Genomic DNA, 26328 nt, shown 5'->3' on the forward strand with positions numbered 1-26328 from the left:
CTGTGAGTGGTTGCCTAGTCTTTGGCTCAGAGGGCTAACATAGTCAGCTGTGAGTAGTGCCTAGTTTTTAGCTCAGAGGGCTAACATAGTCAGCTGTGAGTGGTACGTAATGCCTAGTCTTTTGAGCTCAGTAGGCCTAGCATAGTCAGTAGTGAGTGGTACCTAATGCCTAGAGCTTTAGCTCAGCAGGCTAACATAGTCAGCTGTGAGTAGTACCTAATGAGAAGGTCTTTAGCTCAGGGGCTAACATAGTCAGCTGTGAGTAGTGCTAGTCTTTAGCTCAGCGAGCTACCATAGCTGGGTGGTAATGCCTGAGCTTTAGCTCAGCGGGCTAACATAGTCAGCTGTGGTGTACCTAATGAAAAGCCTTTAGCTCAGAAGGCTAACATAGTCAGCTGTGAGTAGTACCTAGTGCCTAGGCTTTAGCTCAGAGGGCTAACATAGTCAGCTGTAGGTGAGTGCCTAAAGGCCTTTAGCTCAGCAGGCTAACATAGTCCGGCTGTGGGTGGTACCTAATGCCTAGGCTTTAGCTCAGCAGGACAACGACTAAAAGGCCTTTAGCTCAGAGGGCTAACATAGTCAGCTGTGAGTAGTACCTAATGCCTAGGCTTTAGCTCAGCAGGCTAACATAGTCAGCTGTGAGTAGTACCTAATGCCTAGGCTTTAGCTCAGCAGGCTAACATAGTCAGCTGTGAGTAGTACCTAATGAAAGGCCTTTAGCTCAGAAGGCTAACCGTCTTGTGGTGTGTACTGTACTTTAAAGTCATGTCTCTTACTGTGTTTTTACCAGGCTGTTGCCATCATTATCATCTTGTTTTTACCAGGCTGTTACCATCATTACCATCTTGTTTTTATCAGGCTGTTACCATCACTACCATCTTGTTTTTACCAGGCTGTTACCATCACTACCATCTTGTTTTTACCAGGCTTTGTTACCATCACCTACCATCTTGTTTTTACCAGGCTGTTACCATCACTACCATCTTGTTTTTACCAGGCTGTTGCCATCACTACCATCTTGTTTTTACCAGGCTGTTACCATCACTACCATCTTGTTTTTACCAGGCCGTTACCATCACTACCATCTTGTTTTTACCGGCTGTTACCATCCACTACCATCTCGTTTTTGACCAGGCTGTTACCATCACTACCATCTTGTTTTTACCAGGCTGTTACCATCACTACCATCTTGTTTTTACCAGGCTGTTACCATCACTACCATCTTGTTTTTACCAGGCTGTTACCATCACTACCATCTTGTTTTGACCAGGCTGTTACCATCACTACCATCTTGTTTTTACCAGGCTGTTTCCATCACTACCCATCTTGTTTTACCAGGCTGTTACCATCACTACCATCTTGTTTTGCCAGGCTGTTACCATCACTACCATCTTGTTTTTGCAGGCTGTTACCATCACTACCATCTTGTTTTTACCAGGCTGTTACCATCCACTACCATCTTGTTTTTACCAGGCTCTTCACCATCACTACCATCTTGTTTTTACCAGGCTGTTACCATCCCACTACCATCTTGTTTTACCAGGCTCTTACCATCACTACCATCTTGTTTTTACCAGGCTGTTACCATCACTACCATCTTGTTTTTACCAGGCTGTTACCATCATTATCATCTTGTTTTTACCAGGCTGTTACCACTCACTACCCATCTTGTTTTACCAGGCTGTTACCATCACTACCATCTTGTTTTTCGCAGGCTGTTACCATCATTACCATCTTGTTTTTACCAGGCTGTTACCATCACTGCCATCTTGTTTTACCAGGCTGTTACCATCACTACCATCTTGTTTTTACCAGGCTCTTTACCATCACTACCATCTTGTTTTACCAGGCTGTTACCATCACTACCATCTTGTTTTACCAGGCTGTTACCATCACTACCATCTTGTTTTTTACCAGGCTGTTACCATCACTACCATCTTGTTTTATCCAGGCTGTTACCATCACTACCATCTTGTTTTTACCAGGCTGTTTACCATCACTTTCACCATCTTGTTTTTACCAGGCTGTTACCATCACTGCTCATCTTGTTTTTACCAGGCTGTTACCATCTTGTTTTTACCAGGCTGTTACCATCACTACCATCTTGTTTTTACCAGGCTGTTACCATTCACTACCATCTTGTTTTACCAGGCTGTTTTCCATCCTTTCCATCTTGTTTTTACCAGGCTGTTACCATCACTACCATCTTGTTTTTACCAGGCTGTTACCATCACTACCATCTTGTTTTTTACCAGGCTGTTACCATCACTACCATCTTGTTTTACCAGGCTGTTACCATCACTACCATCTTGTTTTTACCAGGCTGTTACCATCACTACCATCTTGTTTTTACCAGGCTGTTACCATCACTACCATCTTGTTTTTACCAGGCTGTTACCATCACTACCATCTTGTTTTTACCAGGCTGTTACCATCACTACCATCTTGTTTTTACCAGGCTGTTACCATCACTACCATCTTGTTTTTACCAGGCTGTTACCATCACTACCATCTTGTTTTTACCAGGCTGTTACCATCACTACCATCTTGTTTTTACCAGGCTGTTACCATCACTACCATCTTGTTTTTACCAGGCTTTTACCATCACTACCATCTTGTTTTTACCAGGCTGTTACCATCACTACCATCTTGTTTTTACCAGGCTGTTACCATCACTACCATCTTGTTTTTCCAGGCTTTTGCCTCTCCTCTTGTTTTACCAGCGTACCATCACTACCATCTTGTTTTACCAGGCTGTTACCATCACTACCATCTTGTTTGTTTTTACCAGGCTGTTACCATCACTACCATCTTGTTTTACCAGGCTGTTACCATCACTACCATCTTGTTTTTACCAGGCTTTTACATCGCCATCTTTAACTCCATGCGGTTCTTCCTGGGTTTGCTGCCGTTCTCTGTCAAAGCCCTAGCTGAGGGACAGGTATCGCTAGCCCGGCTAAAGGTGAGACTCCTCTCCTCTCCTTTAAACATTGGTAATCAACAACTTCATCCACTTACTGAAGGTCATGAAGCACATATATCGTTTTCTGTTATTAGTCTGTTTATAACATGAAGATAAGCTCTGTGTGTTTACTGTGTGTGTGTGTTTGTATACTCTGTATGTGTGTATATGCACATGTTTACATTTGTGTGTGTGTGTGTGTGTGTGCCTGCCTGCGTGTGCGTGTGCACTCTGTGTGTGTGTGTGTATGTGTGTGTGTGTGTGTGTGCGTGTGCACTCTGTGTGTGTGTGTGTGTGTGTGTGTGTGTGTGTGTGTGTGTGTGTAGAAACTGCTGATGACACAGAACCCGGAGTCGTACCTGGTCCAGAGGCATGGGTCCCTCTCGGCCCTGGTCATGGAGAAGGCACTTACCTGGGCCAGGCCTGAAGAACAGACTACCACTACACACCAAACACCACATCCTCTCTGAAGGGAGGCAAGGTGGAACCACAGGGCCAGAACGGGACTCACACACCGGGCAAGACCGGAGGTCATGCCCACCCCTGAAACATCTCCTTTAACCTGCCTAAGGTAGGTGCTGGTAGGGTTTAGGTTATATAGGGGGTTTTGATTGGGTTAGAGGGGATAGGTCGGGGGCTGGATTAGCTTGGGTTTAGGGTAGCAACATTTCAGTAAATCTTCCACAATTCTCAGATTTTTCATTAATCCCAGTTGGAAGATTCCCAGAATCATCAGGGAATAAGCAGGATATCCGGAATTTTGGGAAGGTTACTAGAGTTATCTGGGTTTAGATGGGGTGAGCAGGGGTCAGAGTTAAATGGAGTTCGATGGGGTAAGCAGGGTCAAAATTAGGTGGGATAAGCAGGGATCAGAGTTAGATGGGGTTAACAGGGGTCAGAGTTAGATGGGGTTAACAGGGGTCAGAGTTAGATGGGGTTAACAGGGGTCAGAGTTAGATGGGGTTAACGAGGGGTCAGAGTTAGATGGGGTTAACAGGGGTCAGAGTTAGATGGGGTTAACAGGGGATCAGAGGTTAGATGGGGTTAACCGGGGTCAGAGTTAGATGGGGTTAACAGGGATCAGAGTTAGATGGGGTTAACAGGGGTCAGAGTTAGATGGGGTTCACAGGGGTCAGAGTTAGATGGGGTTAACAGGGGGTCAGAGTTAGATGGGTTAACAGGGGTCAGAGTTAGATGGGGTTAACAGGGGTCAGAGTTAGATGGGGTTAACAGGGGTCGAGATTAGATGGGGTTAACAGGGGTCCGAGTTAGAGGGGTTAACAGGGGTCAGAGTTAGATGGGGTTAACAGGGGTCCGAGTTAAATGGGGTTAACAGGGGTCAGAGTTAGATGGGGTTAACAGGGGTCCGAGTTAGATGGGGTTAGCAGGGTCAGAGTTAGATGGGGTTAACAGGGGTCAGAGTTAGATGGGGTTAACAGGGGTCAGAGTTAGATGGGGTTAAACGGGGTCAGAGTTAGATGGGGTTAAAGGGTCCGAGTTAGATGGGCACAGGGGTCCGGTTAGATGGGGTTAACAGGGTCAGAGTTAGATGGGTTAAGCACAGGGTCAGTTAGATGGGGTTAACAGGGGTCAGAGTTAGGTGGGGTTAACAGGGGTCGAGTTAGAGGGGTTTAGCAGGGGTCAGAGTTAGATGGGTTAACAGGGGTCAGAGTTAGATGGGGTTAACAGGGGTCAGAGTTAGATGGGGTTAACAGGGATCAGTTAGATGGGGTAATAACAGGGGTCAGAGTTGATGGGGTTAACAGGGGTCAGAGTTAGATGGGGTTAAGGGGTCAGTTAGATGGGGTTAACAGGGGTCAGAGTTAGATGGGGTTAACAGGGGTCAGGAGTTAGATGGGGTTAACAGGGGTCAGGAGTTAGATGGGGTTAACAGGGTCAGAGTTAGATGGGGTTACAGGGGTCAGAGTTAGATGGGGTTAACAGGGGTCAGAGTTAGATGGGGTTAACAGGGGGTCAGAGTTAGATGGGGTTAACAGGGTCAGAGTTAGATGGGGTTAACAGGGGTCAGAGTTAGATGGGGTTAACAGGGGTCAGAGTTAGATGGGGTTAACAGGGTCAGAGTTAGATAGCAGGGGTTAACAGGGGTCAGAGTTAGATGGGGTTAGCAGGGGTCAGAGTTAGATGGGGTTAGCAGGGGTCCGAGTTAGATGGGGTTAGCGGGGTCAGAGTTAGATGGGGGTTAACAGGGGTCAGAGTTAGATGGGGTTAACAGGGGTCCAGAGTTAGATGGGGTTAATAGGGGTCAGAGTTAGATGGGGTTAACAGGGGTCAGGAGTTAGATGGGGTTAACAAGGGGTCAGAGTTAGATGGGGTTAACAGGGGTCAGAGTTAGATGGGGTTAACAGGGCCGAGTTAGATGGGGTTAACCGGGGTCAGAGTTAGATGGGGTTAACAGGGGTCAGAGTTAGATGGGGTTAACAGGGGTCAGAGTTAGATGGGGTTAACAGGGTCAGAGTTAGATGGGGTTAAAGGGTCAGAGTTAGATGGGGTTAACAGGGGTCAGTTAGATGGGGTTAACAGGGTCAGAGTTAGATGGGGTTAACAGGGGTCAGAGTTAGATGGGGTTAAGCAGGGGTCAGAGTTAGATGAGGTTAACAGGGTCAGAGTTAGATGGGGTTAACAGGGGTCGAGTTAGATGGGGTTAACAGGGTCAGAGTTAGATGGGGTTAGACAGGGGTCAGAGTTAGATGGGGTTAACAGGGTCAGAGTTAGATCGGGTTAACAGGGGTCAGAGTTAGATGTTACGGGGTCAGAGTTAGATGGGGTTAACAGGGGTCAGAGTTAGATGGGGTTAACAGGGGTCAGAGTTAGATGGGGTTAACAGGGGTCAGAGTTAGATGGGGTTAACCGGGGTCAGAGTTAGATGGGGTTAACAGGGGTCAGAGTTAGATGGGGTTAACAGGGGTCAGAGTTAGATGGGGTTAGAAGAGTCTGGTATTAGATGATTGATTACTGATGACTGTTTGACCTTTTAGGGAAACCTGCTTGGTATCTGTGGCAACGTGGGGAGCGGAAAGACATCGCTGATATCGAGCATCTTAGAACAGGTTGGTTGAAAGTGTTTGTTACCATTTATCAGTTAAACACTCAAATATATAAACAATACATGCACATAGAATAAATGAAAATTGGCAGACATCGTAAAAACGAATTGTCCCGTCCAAAGATTCATCCAAAAAACAACGGTATTAAATAATGTTTTGTGTTGCATGATGTACGTCACAGCATCTATATATGATATATGATGTGCTCCCTACCCAAGATGCACCTGCAGCAGGGTTTGGTCACAGCAGACGGAGCGTTTGCCTACGTTTCACAGCAGGCCTGGATCTTCCACGGTACGGTACGAGACAACATCTTGATGGGAGAAACCTTCAACCAGGCCAGGTAATGTTACTATGGTCTGTTCATCTGTTTTACCTGGCCAGGTAATGTTACTATGGTCTGTTCATCTGTTTTACCTGGCCAGGTAATGTTACTATGGTCTGTTCATCTGTTTTACCTGGCCAGGTAATGTTACTATGGTCTGTTCATCTGTTTTACCTGGCCAGGTAATGTTACTATGGTCTGTTCATCTGTTTTACCTGGCCAGGTAATGTTACTATGGTCTGTTCATCTGTTTTACCTGGCCAGGTAATGTTACTATGGTCTGTTCATCTGTTTTACCTGCCAGGTAATGTTACTATGGTCTGTTCACCTGTTTTAACTGGCCAGGTAATGTTACTAGGGTCTGTTCATCTGTTTTACCTGGCCAGGTAATGTTACTATGGTCTGTTCATCTGTTTTACCTGGCCAGGTAATGTTACTATGGTCTGTTCATCTGTTTTACCTGGCCAGGTAATGTTACTATGGTCTGTTCATCTGTTTTACCTGGCCAGGTAATGTTACTATGGTCTGTTCATCTGTTTTACCTGGCCAGGTAATGTTACTATGGTCTGTTCATCTGTTTTACCTGGCCAGGTAATGTTACTATGGTCTGTTCACCTGTTTTACCTGGCCAGGTAATGTTACTATGGTCTGTTAATCTGTTTTACCTGGCCAGGTAATGTTACTATGGTCTGTTCATCTGTTTTACCTGGCCAGGTAATGTTACTATGGTCTGTTCACCTGTTTTACCTGGCCAGGTAATGTTACTATGGTCTGTTCACCTGTTTTAACTGGCCAGGTAATGTTACTATGGTCTGTTCACCTGTTTTACCTGGCCAGGTAATGTTACTATGGTCTGTTCATCTGTTTTACCTGGCCAGGTAATGTTACTATGGTCTGTTCATCTGTTTTACCTGGCCAGGTAATGTTACTATGGTCTGTTCATCTGTTTTACCTGGCCAGGTAATGTTACTATGGTCTGTTCATCTGTTTTACCTGGCCAGGTAATGTTACTATGGTCTGTTCATCTGTTTTACCTGCCAGGTAATGTTACTATGGTCTGTTCACCTGTTTTACCTGGCCAGGTAATGTTACTATGGTCTGTTCTCCTTTACTTTACCTGACCAGGTAATATGGGAGGCAGGTAGCTTAGTGGTTAAGAGCGTTGTGCCAGTAACCGAAAGGTCGCTGGTTCTAATCCCCGAGCCGACTAGGTGAAAAATCTGTCGATGTGCCCTTGAGCAAGGCACTTAACCCTAATTGCTCCTGTAAGTCGCTCTGGATAAGAGCGTCTGCTAAAGGTAATGTTACTATGGTCTGTTCATCTGTTTTACCTGGCCAGGTAATGTTACTATGGTCTGTTCATCTGTTTTACCTGGCCAGGTAATGTTACTATGGTCTGTTCATCTGTTTTACCTGGCCAGGTAATGTTACTATGGTCTGTTCATCTGTTTTACCTGGCCAGGTAATGTTACTATGGTCTGTTCATCTGTTTTACCTGCCAGGTAATGTTACTATGGTCTGTTCACCTGTTTTAACTGGCCAGGTAATGTTACTAGGGTCTGTTCATCTGTTTTACCTGGCCAGGTAATGTTACTATGGTCTGTTCATCTGTTTTACCTGGCCAGGTAATGTTACTATGGTCTGTTCATCTGTTTTACCTGGCCAGGCAATGTTACTATGGTCTGTTCATCTGTTTTACCTGGCCAGGTAATGTTACTATGGTCTGTTCATCTGTTTTACCTGGCCAGGTAATGTTACTATGGTCTGTTCATCTGTTTTACCTGGCCAGGTAATGTTACTATGGTCTGTTCACCTGTTTTACCTGGCCAGGTAATGTTACTATGGTCTGTTCATCTGTTTTACCTGGCCAGGTAATGTTACTATGGTCTGTTCATCTGTTTTACCTGGCCAGGTAATGTTACTATGGTCTGTTCATCTGTTTTACCTGGCCAGGTAATGTTACTATGGTCTGTTCATCTGTTTTACCTGGCCAGGTAATGTTACTATGGTCTGTTCATCTGTTTTACCTGGCCAGGTAATGTTACTATGGTCTGTTCATCTGTTTTACCTGGCCAGGTAATGTTACTATGGTCTGTTCATCTGTTTTACCTGGCCAGGTAATGTTACTATGGTCTGTTCATCTGTTTTACCTGGCCAGGTAATGTTACTATGGTCTGTTCACCTGTTTTACCTGGCCAGGTAATGTTACTATGGTCTGTTCACCTGTTTTAACTGGCCAGGTAATGTTACTATGGTCTGTTCACCTGTTTTACCTGGCCAGGTAATGTTACTATGGTCTGTTCATCTGTTTTACCTGGCCAGGTAATGTTACTATGGTCTGTTCATCTGTTTTACCTGGCCTGGTAATGTTACTATGGTCTGTTCATCTGTTTTACCTGGCCAGGTAATGTTACTATGGTCTGTTCATCTGTTTTACCTGGCCAGGTAATGTTACTATGGTCTGTTCATCTGTTTTACCTGCCAGGTAATGTTACTATGGTCTGTTCACCTGTTTTACCTGGCCAGGTAATGTTACTATGGTCTGTTCTCCTTTACTTTACCTGACCAGGTAATATGGGAGGCAGGTAGCTTAGTGGTTAAGAGCGTAGTGCCAGTAACCGAAAGGTCGCTGGTTCTAATCCCCGAGCCGACTAGGTGAAAAATCTGTCGATGTGTCCTTGAGCAAGGCACTTAACCCTAATTGCTCCTGTAAGTTGCTCTGGATAAGAGCGTCTGCTAAAGGTAATGTTACTATGGTCTGTTCATCTGTTTTACCTGGCCAGGTAATGTTACTATGGTCTGTTCATCTGTTTTACCTGGCCAGGTAATGTTACTATGGTCTGTTCATCTGTTTTACCTGGCCAGGTAATGTTACTATGGTCTGTTCATCTGTTTTACCTGGCCAGGTAATGTTACTATGGTCTGTTCTCCTTTACTTTACCTGACCAGGTAATATGGGAGGCAGGTAGCTTAGTGGTTAAGAGCGTTGTGCCAGAAACCGAAAGGTCGCTGGTTCTAATCCCAGAGCCGACTAGGTGAAAAATCTGTTGATGTGCCCTTGAGCAAGGCACTTAACCCTAATTGCTCCTGTAAGTCGCTCTGGATAAGAGCGTCTGCTAAAGGTAATGTTACTATGGTCTGTTCACCTTTACCTGCCAGGTAATGTTACTATGGTCTGTTCATCTGTTTTACCTGGCCAGGTAATGTTACTATGGTTTGTTCACCTTTACCTGCCAGGTAATGTTACTATGGTCTGTTCACCTTTACCTGCCAGGTAATGTTACTATGGTCTGTTCATCTGTTTTACCTGGCCAGGTAATGTTACTATGGTCTGTTCACCTGTTTTACCTGGCCAGGTAATGTTACTATGGTCTGTTCACCTGTTTTACCTGGCCAGGTAATGTTACTATGGTCTGTTCACCTTTACCTGGCCAGGTAATGTTACTATGGTCTGTTCATCTGTTTTACCTGGCCAGGTAATGTTACTATGGTCTGTTCATCTGTTTTACCTGGCCAGGTGATGTTACTATGGTCTGTTCATCTGTTTTACCTGGCCAGGTAATGAAACTATGGTCTGTTCTCCTGTTTTACCTGGCCAGGTAATGTTACTATGGTCTGTTCACCTGTTTTACCTGGCCAGGTAATGTTACTATGGTCTGTTCACCTGTTTTACCTGGCCAGGTAATGTTACTATGGTCTGTTCACCTGTTTTACCTGGCCAGGTAATGTTACTATGGTCTGTTCACCTGTTTTACCTGGCCAGGTAATGTTACTATGGTCTGTTCACCTTTACCTGGCCAGGTAATGTTACTATGGTCTGTTCACCTGTTTTACCTGGCCAGGTAATGTTACTATGGTCTGTTCACCTTTACCTGCCAGGTGATGTTACTATGGTCTGTTCACCTTTACCTGCCTGGTAATGTTACTATGGTCTGTTCACCTGTTTTACCTGGCCAGGTAATGTTACTATGGTCTGTTCACCTTTACCTGCCAGGTGATGTTACTATGGTCTGTTCACCTTTACCTGGCCAGGTAATGTTACTATGGTCTGTTCACCTTTACCTGCCAGGTGAATATCAATACATGATGTACAGAATCTGTAACTGGGTCCACTCCAGGTAGAGGGCGTTCCATGACAATAAAGACATTGTGGTCATCTAAGGATCTCAATCTTTTCATTGGTCTAACAAACTCACCTCTTTAACAAGCTTCCCTAAAGCAGTATCTCTAGGAGACAGTGGTTTATGGACCTGGCCTGCTTCAGACTACTATATGACCGTGTGTTATGTAATCGGGTGAATGATTGTCAGAGCTCTTGTCAGGAACAGAGCAGAGGTCTATCAGTAACTGTAGAGGAAGTGTGTCCTCAGTTTACCCCATGGGGCCTGACCCAGCCCAGCCCAGCCCTGGCCAGATAAATACTGTATGTCCTCTTGTAGTACATCTAGTAGATAGTGCACAATCCAGGACATTGCACCTCAGTAATTCCACAGGACTATCAGGTGTTTTAGTATCTTAACCCATGTTGTTCTCCTGAATGAATCCCTGATAATCCATGTTGTTCTCCTGAATGAATCCCTGATAACCCATGTTGTTCTCCTGAATGAATCCCTGATAATCCATGTTGTTCTCCTGAATGAATCCCTGATAACCCATGTTGTTCTCCTGAATGAATCCCTGATAATCCATGTTGTTCTCCTGAATGAATCCCTGATAATCCATGTTGTTCTCCTGAATGAATCCCTGATAATCCATGTTGTTCTCCTGAATGAATCCCTGATAACCCATGTTGTTCTCCTGAATTAAGTGTCTTCAATATTATTGCCTGTTTTTTGTCTTTCGTAAAGATATAGGACAGTGATCAGTGCCTGTAGCCTGACACCAGATCTGGCTGTTCTTCCCTATGGGGACCAAACTGAGGTAAGGGCTCACAGATATCCAGGTTTTGAGTCTTTCATTTGAAGCTAGAGCTCAGAATGTCTTTTGACTTTCATAGATAGGTGAACAGGGCACCAAACATGGACGGTACTGACTGGGTTTTTTCTGTAGATAGGAGAGCTTGTCTAACTGTATTAGACAGTGTATTCGGAAAGTATTCAGACCCCTTGACTTTTTCCACATTTTGTTACTTTACAGCCTTTATTCTAAAATTTATTAAATGGTTTTTTTCCCCTCATCAATCTACACACAATACCCCATAATGACAAAGCTAAAACAGGTTTTTAGAATTTTTTTCACATGTATTAACAATAAAAAACTGAAATATCACATTTACATAAGTATTCAGACCCTTTACTCAGTACTTTGTTGAAGCACCTTTGGCAGCGATTACAACCTCGAGTCTTCTTGGGTATGACGCTACAAGCTTGGCACACCTGTATTTGGGGAGTTTCTCCCATTCTTCTCTGCAGATCCTCTCAAGCTCTGTCAGGTTGGATGGGGAGCATCATTGCACAGCTATTTTCAGGTCTCTCCAGAGATGTTCGATCGAGTTCAAGTCCGGGCTCTGGCTGGGCCACTCAAGGACATTCAGAGACTTGTCCCGAAGCCACTCCTGCATTGTCTTGGCTGTGTGCTTAGGGTCGTTGTTCTGTTGGAAGGTGAACCTTCGCCCCAGTCTGAGGTCCTGAGCGCTCTGGAGCAGGTTTTCATCAAGGATCTCTCTGTACTTTGCTCCGTTCATCTTTCCCTCGATCCTGACTAGTCTCCCAGTCCCTGCCGCTGAAAAACATCCCCACAGCATGATGCTGCCTACCACCATGCTTCACCGTAGGGATGGTGCCAGGTTTCCTCCAGACGTGACGCTTGGCATTCAGGCCAAAGAGTTCAATCTTGGTTTCATCAGACCAGGGAATCTTGTTTCTCATGATCTGAGAGTCCTTTAGGTGCCTTTTGGCAAACTCCAAGTGGGCTGTCATGTGCCTTTTACTGAGGAGTGGCTTCCGTCTGGCCACTCTACCATAAAGGCCTGATTGGTGGAGTGCTGCAGAGATGGTTGTCCTTCTGGAAGGTTCTCCCATCTCCACAGAGAAACTCTGGAGCTCTGTCAGAGTGACCATCAGGTTCTTGGTCACCTCCCTGACCAAGGCCCTTCTCCACCGATTGCTCAGTTTGGCCGGGCAGCCAGCTCTAGGAAGAGTCTTGTTGGTTCCAAACTTCTTCCATTTCAGAATGATGGAGGCCACTTTGTTCTTGGGGACCTTCAATGCTGCAGACATTTTTTGGTACCCTTCCCAGATCTGTGCCTCGACACAATCCCATCTCGGAGCTCTACGGACAATTCCTTCGACCTCATGACTTGGTTTTTGCTCTGACATGCACTGTCAACTGTGGGACCTTATATAGACAGGTGTGTGCCTTTCCAAATCATGCCCAATCAATTGAATTTACCACAGGTGGACTCCAATCAAGTTGTAGAGACATCTCAAGGATGATCAATGGAAACAGGATGCACCTGAGCTCAATTTCGAGTCTCATAGTAAAGGGTCTGAATACTTATGTAAATAAGGTATTTCTGTTTTAAATTTTTAATACATTTGCAAAGATTTCAAAAAAACTATTTTTGCTTTGTTATTATGGGGTATTGTGTGTAGATTGATGAGAAAAAAATAATATTGACTCAATTTTAGAATAAGGCTGTAAAGTCAGGGGGTCTGAATACTTTCCGAAGGTGAGGTCCTGTAGATAGGAGAGTGATGTCTGAACCTGTACTGTACTGACTGGGTTGTATTGCTGGTTCTGTTCTGTAGATAGGAGAGCGAGGCCTGAACCTGTACTGACTGGGTTGTATTGCTGGTTCTGTTCTGTAGATAGGAGAGCGAGGCCTGAACCTGTACTGACTGGGTTGTATTGCTGGTTCTGTTCTGTAGATAGGAGAGCGAGGCCTGAACCTGTACTGTACTGACTGGGTTGTATTGCTGGTTCTGTTCTGTAGATAGGAGAGCGAGGCCTGAACCTGTACTGACTGGGTTGTATTGCTGGTTCTGTTCTGTAGATAGGAGAGCGAGGCCTGAACCTGTACTGACTGGGTCGTATTGCTGGTTCTGTTCTGTAGATAGGAGAGCGAGGCCTGAACCTGTACTGACTGGGTTGTATTGCTGGTTCTGTTCTGTAGATAGGAGAGCGAGGCCTGACCCTGTACTGACTGGGTTGTATTGCTGGTTCTGTTCTGTAGATAGGAGAGTGATGTCTGAACCTGTACTGTACTGACTGGGTTGTATTGCTGGTTCTGTTCTGTAGATAGGAGAGTGATGTCTGAACCTGTACTGTACTGACTGGGTTGTATTGCTGGTTCTGTTCTGTAGATAGGAGAGCGAGGCCTGAACCTGTACTGACTGGGTTGTATTGCTGGTTCTGTTCTGTAGATAGGAGAGCGAGGCCTGAACCTGTACTGACTGGGTTGTATTGCTGGTTCTGTTCTGTAGATAGGAGAGCGATGTCTGAACCTGTACTGTACTGACTGGGTTGTATTGCTGGTTCTGTTCTGTAGATAGGAGAGCGAGGCCTGAACCTGTACTGACTGGGTTGTATTGCTGGTTCTGTTCTGTAGATAGGAGAGCGAGGCCTGAACCTGTACTGACTGGGTTGTATTGCTGGTTCTGTTCTGTAGATAGGAGAGCGAGGCCTGAACCTGTACTGTACTGACTGGGTTGTATTGCTGGTTCTGTTCTGTAGATGAGAGCGAGGCCTGAACCTGTACTGACTGGGTTGTATTGCTGGTTCTGTTCTGTAGATAGGAGAGCGAGGCCTGAACCTGTACTGACTGGGTCGTATTGCTGGTTCTGTTCTGTAGATAGGAGAGCGAGGCCTGAACCTGTACTGACTGGGTTGTATTGCTGGTTCTGTTCTGTAGATAGGAGAGTGAGGTCTGAACCTGTACTGACTGGGTTGTATTGCTGGTTCTGTTCTGTAGATAGGAGAGCGAGGCCTGACCCTGTACTGACTGGGTTGTATTGCTGGTTCTGTTCTGTAGATAGGAGAGTGATGTCTGAACCTGTACTGTACTGACTGGGTTGTATTGCTGGTTCTGTTCTGTAGATAGGAGAGTGATGTCTGAACCTGTACTGTACTGACTGGGTTGTATTGCTGGTTCTGTTCTGTAGATAGGAGAGCGAGGCCTGAACCTGTACTGACTGGGTTGTATTGCTGGTTCTGTTCTGTAGATAGGAGAGCGAGGCCTGAACGTGTACTGACTGGGTTGTATTGCTGGTTCTGTTCTGCAGATAGGAGAGCGATGTCTGAACCTGTACTGTACTGACTGGGTTGTATTGCTGGTTCTGTTCTGTAGATAGGAGAGTGATGTCTGAACCTGTACTGTACTGACTGGGTTGTATTGCTGGTTCTGTTCTGTAGATAGGAGAGCGATGTCTGAACCTGTACTGACTGGGTTGTATTGCTGGTTCTGTTCTGTAGATAGGAGAGCGATGTCTGAACCTGTACTGACTGGGTTGTATTGCTGGTTCTGTTCTGTAGATAGGAGAGCGATGTCTGAACCTGTACTGTACTGACTGGGTTGTATTGCTGGTTCTGTTCTGTAGATAGGAGAGCGAGGCCTGAACCTGTACTGACTGGGTTGTATTGCTGGTTCTGTTCTGTAGATAGGAGAGCGAGGCCTGAACCTGTACTGACTGGGTTGTATTGCTGGTTCTGTTCTGTAGATAGGAGAGTGAGGCCTGAACGTGTACTGACTGGGTTGTATTGCTGGTTCTGTTCTGCAGATAGGAGAGCGATGTCTGAACCTGTACTGTACTGACTGGGTTGTATTGCTGGTTCTGTTCTGCAGATAGGAGAGCGAGGCCTGAACCTGTACTGACTGGGTTGTATTGCTGGTTCTGTTCTGTAGATAGGAGAGTGATGTCTGAACCTGTACTGTACTGACTGGGTTGTATTGCTGGTTCTGTTCTGTAGATAGGAGAGCGATGTCTGAACCTGTACTGACTGGGTTGTAGGGGTGGGCGATATGAGCTAAAATTCATATCACGATATTTTCCACTGTCCAGACGATATCGATATGATATCACGATATATGACGTAAAAAAATATGAATCACATTTTAATATCCCTTCTTGGTTAAATTATATTAGTTAAGGAAAAATATGTATTTGAACCTTATATAACCAGAAAGAGTGAGGCATTGGACCGTATGGACCTGAAAAGTTTTTATTTGTATTGTGCAAACATGCATTCCGTAAACATGAGGTAGGTAGGCCTATATATATATATATATATATAAATTAGATATTAAGTAAAATTAAATAAAAAATAACAGGAGATAAAGAAAATAAGGTAATTACAAATTCAAATACGTGTGTTTGTTTTGGCTACGGTCCGTAGATATGTAAAAAAACTAACCGTTTGAAACTAAACCTTTCAAGCCTCAACCATCAATTATCAACAATATCAACAAATCTTCACTAGAACTTTCTTCACAAGTTCCGTGCCAGGAATACCAGCATGTTGACTGTTTCTGGCTTTAGTGCTGCCCTGTGACATGTCACCACATTGCCCCCCAGTGCTGAATGCCCTCTCAGAGGGGCACTTGTGGCAGGGATGCATAAGTATTTCTTTGCCAGACAACTCACACGTGGAAAATTAGATCCGTGAAATCGCCACCACTCCAAAGGATCAGACTCGCTGTTGCTGCCGTTGCCAGAATGTAGCTATTCAGCTCTTGCTCAATGATCTGCCTCTCTGAACATGAGGCAGGTGCACTGCTGGTCTGCTTAAAGAAGCTCCCAAGGCTCTTCTTGGGCTTCTTGCCTGATTGATGAGCAGTGGAAGCTTCTTTCTCCCTGTCAGTGTGATCCTCTGCAAGAGACGATTTTCCCAGGGCTGTGTTCTCCACCAGGAGGGCTTCGGTCTCTGAGGCAGCTCTCACCTTAAAAATGAAAATAATTAAACTTTATTTGTATAGCACCTTTCATACATAAAATGCAGCCCAAAGTGCTTTACATTTGAAGCAATAAAACAAGAACAAATGAATAAATACCTTAATGTCCTCCAGTTTCTCAGCGGACATGTACCTGGTCTTGAACCTTGGATCTAGAAAGGTAGCCATGGAGAGCAGCTCATCTGTTGCAGGGTCAGTGTACTTGTTATTCAAGTAATCAAGAACCTTGATCTTGATCTCTTTGGTCAGTTCTGTATCGTCCTTGCTCAGATTTAGAACCTCTGCATTTAACAGATTGATGACAGGCTTCAAATAGGACACGCTCACATACGCTTCTCCTGACAGGGCATCTGTAAAGTCCTGGAGTGGCTTCAGTGCTGCTGTGACTGATTCCAAGACCTGGATGTCTTGCCAGGTAGGTACAAGGTGCGTGTCTTTTTGTCCCCTGCCAGGACCTGTGTAATGGCCTTTTCCTGCTCCAGGACTCTTTCCATCATTTTCAGACGAGATCCCCACCTTGTCGGAGATTCTGTGATGAGCTTGTGCAGGGGCAGGCTTAGTTCATTCTGTGCTGTCATCAGGGCCTTCTGCTTTTTTCCAGCTGTATGAGAACTGCTAACCACCTTTTTGCAAACCCCTGTGGCCGGGAAATCGCACACCCCTGTGGCCCGGGAGCGTTTTGGACACTCCTCTCTGGAAATTGGGAATAAGAAATCAAAATAATAGGGTGAAAAATAATCGAATCACAATACAATAATAATTAATAATAATGCATTTTTATATAGAAATCACAATACAATATAACTTTTAATCTTTGTTTGAGGATTTACGGCATTTACATTCAACTGTTACACATTTTACAAATCTGATGTGCTTAGATTTAGCCTTACGGTACATGGCTGATGTGAGCTGTATTTTTTCTTAATAATAAGCATCATACAGGGTAGGCCTAGGCTACAGTCCTGAAACTTACCAATAGCATTGTGCAGCCTGTGTCCGAAACATCCAAGGTTTGCCCACTTGTTCAGCTGCAATGCCTTGATCATGTTCGATCCGCTGTCGGTCGTCATACAAACTTGACGCGACTCTTTTTAATCCCCAGGACGACAGTATGTCCCTCAGCCCACCTGCAATTATTTCCCCGGTGTGGTCGTCTGGGGGAAATAAGACGTCTGTAGGCACTTACTTTTCAGTTTCCAGTCACCGTCTATGTAATGGATTGTGAGGCTTATATAAGGTTCTGTGGTGCGACTTGACCATAGATCGGCAGTAGTGGAGAAGAATGGAATGTTATTTATCTCACTGTAAACTCTGTCCCAGCATTCTGTGTAAAGCTGTGGCAGGCATTTTGGCTAAAATATTTGCGGCTCGGGGATCTCATATCTTGGGTCCAGAGTTTGAATCAACTTTCTGAACCCCTCTTTCTCCACAGTTTGAATCGGGTACCATGTCCTTCGCTATGTGATTTGTAATCGCAGCTGTGATGTCTATCCATTTTTTGCTCGTCTTCTCATAGCAAGTACCGGCAGCAAATGATGATATAATTGATTGTTGAGTGCGAGTCTGGCTTGTCTTCGGGCGAGCTCCTGGGCTTACTGTCTCACGCATTCTGGTGCATTGTTCATACTCACGGACATGTATGTTTTTTTAAGTGATTGAACAGGTTGGTCGTGTTTCCACCTTTTGCTAAGACAACACGACGACACAACTTGCATAGGGTAGTGTTTTGGTCGGGGTCGGAGATTTTAAAGCCAAACCAGTTCCAAACAACAGAGGTGCCCCCTTTCTTCTTAACCAATTTATCCTCCTGCTCTTGAGCAACATCAATTTCTGTGTTTTCGCTCATCCTGGATTGTAAAGTTTTCCCCCAATAGTTAACCTGCCTCCTAACTGCAGCTGCCTGCACACTTCTTTGTTGCTAGCACTACATGCGTGCAACAAGTGCATGCGACATGCGCTCATAAAAATAGGTCAACATATTAACATACATTCTTTTATTCGTAAGAACCAAGAAAGGTTGGATAAAAAAAAAAAAAAAAAAAAGATGTAGCTACTTAGTACTATCACTCAGTTGAAATTTGGAACAAAAAAATATTGATGCAAAATTCGAATTTATGAATTCTGAATAAATCGCGGTATCCATGATATTGCTAAATCCATATCATGGCGCGGCACAATACCGGTTTTTACTATCAAACCGGTATATCGCCCACTCCTACTGGGTTGTATTGCTGGTTCTGTTCTGTAGATAGGAGAGCGAGGCCTGAACCTGTACTGACTGGGTTGTATTGCTGGTTCTGTTCTGTAGATAGGAGAGCGAGGCCTGAGCCTGTACTGACTGGGTTGTATTGCTGGTTCTGTTCTGTAGATAGGAGAGCGAGGCCTGAACCTGTACTGTACTGACTGGGTTGTATTGCTGGTTCTGTTCTGTAGATAGGAGAGCGAGGCCTGAACCTGTACTGACTGGGTTGTATTGCTGGTTCTGTTCTGTAGATAGGAGAGTGATGTCTGAACCTGTACTGTACTGACTGGGTTGTATTGCTGGTTCTGTTCTGTAGATAGGAGAGCGAGGCCTGAACCTGTACTGACTGGGTTGTATTGCTGGTTCTGTTCTGTAGATAGGAGAGCGAGGCCTGAGCCTGTACTGACTGGGTTGTATTGCTGGTTCTGTTCTGTAGATAGGAGAGCGAGGCCTGAACGTGTACTGACTGGGTTGTATTGCTGGTTCTGTTCTGCAGATAGGAGAGCGATGTCTGAACCTGTACTGTACTGACTGGGTTGTATTGCTGGTTCTGTTCTGTAGATAGGAGAGCGAGGCCTGAACCTGTACTGACTGGGTTGTATTGCTGGTTCTGTTCTGTAGATAGGAGAGTGAGGCCTGAACCTGTACTGACTGGGTTGTATTGCTGGTTCTGTTCTGCAGATAGGAGAGCGAGGCCTGAACCTGTACTGACTGGGTTGTATTGCTGGTTCTGTTCTGCAGATAGGAGAGCGAGGCCTGAACCTGTACTGTACTGACTGGGTTGTATTGCTGGTTCTGTTCTGTAGATAGGAGAGTGATGTCTGAACCTGTACTGACTGGGTTGTATTGCTGGTTCTGTTCTGTAGATAGGAGAGCGAGGCCTGAACCTGTACTGACTGGGTTGTATTGCTGGTTCTGTTCTGTAGATAGGAGAGCGAGGCCTGAACCTGTACTGTACTGACTGGGTTGTATTGCTGGTTCTGTTCTGCAGATAGAGAGCGAGGCCTGAACCTGTACTGACTGGGTCGTATTGCTGGTTCTGTTCTGCAGATAGGAGAGCGAGGCCTGAACCTGTACTGACTGGGTTGTATTGCTGGTTCTGTTCTGCAGATAGGAGAGCGAGGCCTGAACCTGTACTGACTGGGTTGTATTGCTGGTTCTGTTCTGTAGATAGGAGAGCGAGGCCTGAACCTGTACTGACTGGGTTGTATTGCTGGTTCTGTTCTGTAGATAGGAGAGTGATGTCTGAACCTGTACTGACTGGGTTGTATTGCTGGTTCTGTTCTGCAGATAGGAGAGCGAGGCCTGAACCTGTACTGACTGGGTTGTATTGCTGGTTCTGTTCTGCAGATAGGAGAGCGAGGCCTGAACCTGTACTGACTGGGTTGTATTGCTGGTTCTGTTCTGTAGATAGGAGAGCGATGTCTGAACCTGTACTGTACTGACTGGGTTGTATTGCTGGTTCTGTTCTGCAGATAGGAGAGCGAGGCCTGAACCTGTACTGACTGGGTTGTATTGCTGGTTCTGTTCTGTAGATAGGAGAGCGAGGCCTGAACCTGTACTGACTGGGTTGTATTGCTGGTTCTGTTCTGTAGATAGGAGAGCGAGGCCTGAACCTGTACTGTACTGACTGGGTTGTATTGCTGGTTCTGTTCTGTAGATAGGAGAGTGATGTCTGAACCTGTACTGTACTGACTGGGTTGTATTGCTGGTTCTGTTCTGTAGATAGGAGAGCGAGGCCTGAACCTGTACTGACTGGGTTGTATTGCTGGTTCTGTTCTGTAGATAGGAGAGCGAGGCCTGAGCCTGTACTGACTGGGTTGTATTGCTGGTTCTGTTCTGTAGATAGGAGAGCGAGGCCTGAACGTGTACTGACTGGGTTGTATTGCTGGTTCTGTTCTGCAGATAGGAGAGCGATGTCTGAACCTGTACTGTACTGACTGGGTTGTATTGCTGGTTCTGTTCTGTAGATAGGAGAGCGAGGCCTGAACCTGTACTGACTGGGTTGTATTGCTGGTTCTGTTCTGTAGATAGGAGAGTGAGGCCTGAACCTGTACTGACTGGGTTGTATTGCTGGTTCTGTTCTGCAGATAGGAGAGCGAGGCCTGAACCTGTACTGACTGGGTTGTATTGCTGGTTCTGTTCTGCAGATAGGAGAGCGAGGCCTGAACCTGTACTGTACTGACTGGGTTGTATTGCTGGTTCTGTTCTGTAGATAGGAGAGTGATGTCTGAACCTGTACTGACTGGGTTGTATTGCTGGTTCTGTTCTGTAGATAGGAGAGCGAGGCCTGAACCTGTACTGACTGGGTTGTATTGCTGGTTCTGTTCTGTAGATAGGAGAGCGAGGCCTGAACCTGTACTGTACTGACTGGGTTGTATTGCTGGTTCTGTTCTGCAGATAGGAGAGCGAGGCCTGAACCTGTACTGACTGGGTCGTATTGCTGGTTCTGTTCTGCAGATAGGAGAGCGAGGCCTGAACCTGTACTGACTGGGTTGTATTGCTGGTTCTGTTCTGCAGATAGGAGAGCGAGGCCTGAACCTGTACTGACTGGGTTGTATTGCTGGTTCTGTTCTGTAGATAGGAGAGCGAGGCCTGAACCTGTACTGACTGGGTTGTATTGCTGGTTCTGTTCTGTAGATAGGAGAGTGATGTCTGAACCTGTACTGACTGGGTTGTATTGCTGGTTCTGTTCTGCAGATAGGAGAGCGAGGCCTGAACCTGTACTGACTGGGTTGTATTGCTGGTTCTGTTCTGCAGATAGGAGAGCGAGGGCCTGAACCTGTACTGACTGGGTTGTATTGCTGGTTCTGTTCTGTAGATAGGAGAGCGATGTCTGAACCTGTACTGTACTGACTGGGTTGTATTGCTGGTTCTGTTCTGCAGATAGGAGAGCGAGGCCTGAACCTGTACTGACTGGGTTGTATTGCTGGTTCTGTTCTGTAGATAGGGAGAGCGAGGCCTGAACCTGTACTGACTGGGTTGTATTGCTGGTTCTGTTCTGTAGATAGGAGAGCGAGGCCTGAACCTGTACTGTACTGACTGGGTTGTATTGCTGGTTCTGTTCTGTAGATAGGAGAGCGAGGCCTGAACCTGTACTGACTGGGTTGTATTGCTGGTTCTGTTCTGTAGATAGGAGAGCGAGGCCTGAACCTGTACTGACTGGGTTGTATTGCTGGTTCTGTTCTGTAGATAGGAGAGCGAGGCCTGAACCTGTACTGACTGGGTTGTATTGCTGGTTCTGTTCTGCAGATAGGAGAGTGATGTCTGAACCTGTACTGACTGGGTTGTATTGCTGGTTCTGTTCTGTAGATAGGAGAGTGAGGCCTGAACCTGTACTGACTGGGTTGTATTGCTGGTTCTGTTCTGCAGATATGAGAGCGAGGCCTGAACCTGTACTGACTGGGTTGTATTGCTGGTTCTGTTCTGCAGATAGGAGAGCGATGTCTGAACCTGTACTGTACTGACTGGGTTGTATTGCTGGTTCTGTTCTGCAGATAGGAGAGCGATGTCTGAACCTGTACTGTACTGACTGGGTTGTATTGCTGGTTCTGTTCTGCAGATAGGAGAGCGATGTCTGAACCTGTACTGTACTGACTGGGTTGTATTGCTTGTTCTGTTCTGTAGATAGGAGAGCGATGTCTGAACCTGTACTGACTGGGTTGTATTGCTGGTTCTGTTCTGTAGATAGGAGAGCGAGGCCTGAACCTGTACTGACTGGGTTGTATTGCTGGTTCTGTTCTGTAGATAGGAGAGCGAGGCCTGAACCTGTACTGACTGGGTTGTATTGCTGGTTCTGTTCTGTAGATAGGAGAGCGAGGCCTGAACCTGTACTGACTGGGTTGTATTGCTGGTTCTGTTCTGCAGATAGGAGAGCGATGTCTGAACCTGTACTGACTGGGTTGTATTGCTGGTTCTGTTCTGTAGATAGGAGAGCGAGGCCTGAACCTGTACTGACTGGGTTGTATTGCTGGGTTTGTTCTGTAGATAGGAGAGCGAGGCCTGAACCTGTACTGACTGGGTTGTATTGCTGGTTCTGTTCTGTAGATAGGAGAGCGAGGCCTGAACCTGTACTGACTGGGTTGTATTGCTGGTTCTGTTCTGCAGATAGGAGAGCGATGTCTGAACCTGTACTGACTGGGTTGTATTGCTGGTTCTGTTCTGTAGATAGGAGAGCGAGGCCTGAACCTGTACTGACTGGGTTGTATTGCTGGTTCTGTTCTGCAGATAGGAGAGCGAGGCCTGAACCTGTACTGACTGGGTTGTATTGCTGGTTCTGTTCTGCAGATAGGGGAGCGAGGCCTGAACCTGTACTGACTGGGTTGTATTGCTGGTTCTGCTCTGTAGATAGGAGAGCGAGGCCTGAACCTGTACTGACTGGGTTGTATTGCTGGTTCTGTTCTGCAGATAGGAGAGCGAGGCCTGAACCTGTACTGACTTGGGTTGTATTGCTGGTTCTGTTCTGCAGATAGAGAGCGAGGCCTGAACCTGTACTGACTGGGTTGTATTGCTGGTTCTGTTCTGTAGATAGGAGAGCGAGGCCTGAACCTGTACTGACTGGGTTGTATTGCTGGTTCTGTTCTGTAGATAGGAGAGCGAGGCCTGAACCTGTACTGACTGGGTTGTATTGCTGGTTCTGTTCTGCAGATAGGGAGAGCGAGGCCTGAACCTGTACTGACTGGGTTGTATTGCTGGTTCTGTTCTGTAGATAGGAGAGCGAGGCCTGAACCTGTACTGACTGGGTTGTATTGCTGGTTCTGTTCTGCAGATAGAGAGCGAGGCCTGAACCTGTACTGACTGGGTTGTATTGCTGGTTCTGTTCTGTAGATAGGAGAGCGAGGCCTGAACCTGTACTGACTGGGTTGTATTGCTGGTTCTGTTCTGCAGATAGGAGAGCGAGGCCTGAACCTGTACTGACTGGGTTGTATTGCTGGTTCTGTTCTGTAGATAGGAGAGCGAGGCCTGAACCTGTTGACTGACTGGGTTGTATTGCTGGTTCTGTTCTGCAGATAGGAGAGCGAGGCCTGAACCTGTACTGACTGGGTTGTATTGCTGGTTCTGTTCTGCAGATAGGAGAGCGAGGGCTGAACCTGTACTGACTGGGTTGTATTGCTGGTTCTGTTCTGTAGATAGGAGAGCGAGGCCTGAACCTGTACTGACTGGGTTGTATTGCTGGTTCTGTTCTGCAGATAGGAGAGTTGATGCCTGAACCTGTACTGTACTGACTGGGTTGTATTGCTGGTTCTGTTCTGCAGATAGGAGAGCGAGGCCTGAACCTGTACTGACTGGGTTGTATTGCTGGTTCTGTTCTGTAGATAGGAGAGCGAGGCCTGAACCTGTACTGACTGGGTTGTATTGCTGGTTCTGTTCTGCAGATAGGAGAGCGAGGCCTGAACCTGTACTGACTGGGTTGTATTGCTGGTTCTGTTCTGCAGATAGGAGAGCGAGGCCTGAACCTGTACTGACTGGGTTGTATTGCTGGTTCTGTTCTGCAGATAGGAGAGCGAGGCCTGAACCTGTACTGACTGGGTTGTATTGCTGGTTCTGTTCTGTAGATAGGAGAGCGAGGCCTGAACCTGTACTGACTGGGTTGTATTGCTGGTTCTGTTCTGTAGATAGGAGAGCGAGGCCTGAACCTGTACTGACTGGGTTGTATTGCTGGTTCTGTTCTTGCAGATAGGAGAGCGAGGCCTGAACCTGTACTGACTGGGTTGTATTGCTGGTTCTGTTCTGCAGATAGGAGAGCGAGGCCTGAACCTGTACTGACTGGGTTGTATTGCTGGTTCTGTTCTGCAGATAGGAGAGCGAGGCCTGAACCTGTACTGACTGGGTTGTATTGCTGGTTCTGTTCTGTAGATAGGAGAGCGAGGCCTGAACCTGTACTGACTGGGTTGTATTGCTGGTTCTGTTCTGTAGATAGGAGAGCGAGGCCTGAACCTGTACTGACTGGGTTGTATTGCTGGTTCTGTTCTGCAGATAGGAGAGCGAGGCCTGAACCTGTACTGACTGGGTTGTATTGCTGGTTCTGTTCTGCAGATAGGAGAGCGAGGCCTGAACCTGTACTGACTGGGTTGTATTGCTGGTTCTGTTCTGTAGATAGGAGAGCGAGGCCTGAACGCTGTACTGACTGGGTTGTATTGCTGGTTCTGTTCTGTAGATAGGAGAGCGAGGCCTGAACCTGTACTGACTGGGTTGTATTGCTGGTTCTGTTCTGTAGATAGGAGAGCGAGGCCTGAACCTGTACTGACTGGGTTGTATTGCTGGTTCTGTTCTGTAGATAGGAGAGCGAGGCCTGAACCTGTACTGTACTGACTGGGTTGTATTGCTGGTTCTGTTCTGTAGATAGGAGAGTGATGTCTGAACCTGTACTGTACTGACTGGGTTGTATTGCTGGTTCTGTTCTGTAGATAGGAGAGCGAGGCCTGAACCTGTACTGACTGGGTTGTATTGCTGGTTCTGTTCTGTAGATAGGAGAGCGAGGCCTGAGCCTGTACTGACTGGGTTGTATTGCTGGTTCTGTTCTGTAGATAGGAGAGCGAGGCCTGAACCTGTACTGACTGGGTTGTATTGCTGGTTCTGTTCTGCAGATAGGAGAGCGATGCCTGAACCTGTACTGTACTGACTGGGTTGTATTGCTGGTTCTGTTCTGTAGATAGAGAGCGAGGCCTGAACCTGTACTGACTGGGTTGTATTGCTGGTTCTGTTCTGTAGATAGGAGAGCGAGGGCCTGAACCTGTACTGACTGGGTTGTATTGCTGGTTCTGTTCTGCAGATAGGAGAGCGAGGCCTGAACCTGTACTGACTGGGTTGTATTGCTGGTTCTGTTCTGCAGATAGGAGAGCGAGGCCTGAACCTGTACTGTACTGACTGGGTTGTATTGCTGGTTCTGTTCTGTAGATAGGAGAGCGATGCCTGAACCTGTACTGACTGGGTTGTATTGCTGGTTCTGTTCTGTAGATAGGAGAGCGAGGCCTGAACCTGTACTGACTGGGTTGTATTGCTGGTTCTGTTCTGTAGATAGGAGAGCGAGGCCTGAACCTGTACTGTACTGACTGGGTTGTATTGCTGGTTCTGTTCTGCAGATAGGAGAGCGAGGCCTGAACCTGTACTGACTGGGTTGTATTGCTGGTTCTGTTCTGTAGATAGGAGAGCGAGGCCTGAACCTGTACTGACTGGGTTGTATTGCTGGTTCTGTTCTGTAGATAGGAGAGCGAGGCCTGAACCTGTACTGACTGGGTTGTATTGCTGGTTCTGTTCTGTAGATAGGAGAGCGAGGCCTGAACCTGTACTGACTGGGTTGTATTGCTGGTTCTGTTCTGTAGATAGGAGAGCGAGGCCTGAACCTGTACTGACTGGGTTGTATTGCTGGTTCTGTTCTGCAGATAGGAGAGCGAGGCCTGAACCTGTACTGACTGGGTTGTATTGCTGGTTCTGTTCTGCAGATAGGAGAGCGAGGCCTGAACCTGTACTGACTGGGTTGTATTGCTGGTTCTGTTCTGTAGATAGGAGAGCGAGGCCTGAACCTGTACTGTACTGACTGGGTTGTATTGCTGGTTCTGTTCTGCAGATAGGAGAGCGAGGCCTGAACCTGTACTGACTGGGTTGTATTGCTGGTTCTGTTCTGTAGATAGGAGAGCGAGGCCTGAACCTGTACTGACTGGGTTGTATTGCTGGTTCTGTTCTGTAGATAGGAGAGCGAGGCCTGAACCTGTACTGTACTGACTGGGTTGTATTGCTGGTTCTGTTCTGCAGATAGGAGAGCGAGGCCTGAACCTGTACTGACTGGGTTGTATTGCTGGTTCTGTTCTGTAGATAGGAGAGCGAGGCCTGAACCTGTACTGACTG

General features: G+C 46.3%; 1 protein-coding gene across 1 annotated transcript in view; it reads left to right on the forward strand.

Annotated features, from left to right (window-relative positions):
- The window catches only part of LOC121556210 (ATP-binding cassette sub-family C member 12), a 109467-nt gene that overhangs the window by 45799 nt on the left and 37340 nt on the right, over positions 1-26328 (forward strand). Inside the window, 6 exon segments of the mRNA XM_045217549.1 lie at positions 2859-2962; positions 3289-3363; positions 3435-3533; positions 5959-6030; positions 6246-6370; positions 11200-11272. Coding sequence (XP_045073484.1) covers positions 2859-2962; positions 3289-3363; positions 3435-3533; positions 5959-6030; positions 6246-6370; positions 11200-11272 — 548 coding nt within the window.

This window comes from Coregonus clupeaformis, unplaced genomic scaffold (genome assembly GCF_020615455.1).
Source record: "Coregonus clupeaformis isolate EN_2021a unplaced genomic scaffold, ASM2061545v1 scaf1111, whole genome shotgun sequence".
NCBI classification, from domain to species: domain Eukaryota; kingdom Metazoa; phylum Chordata; class Actinopteri; order Salmoniformes; family Salmonidae; genus Coregonus; species Coregonus clupeaformis.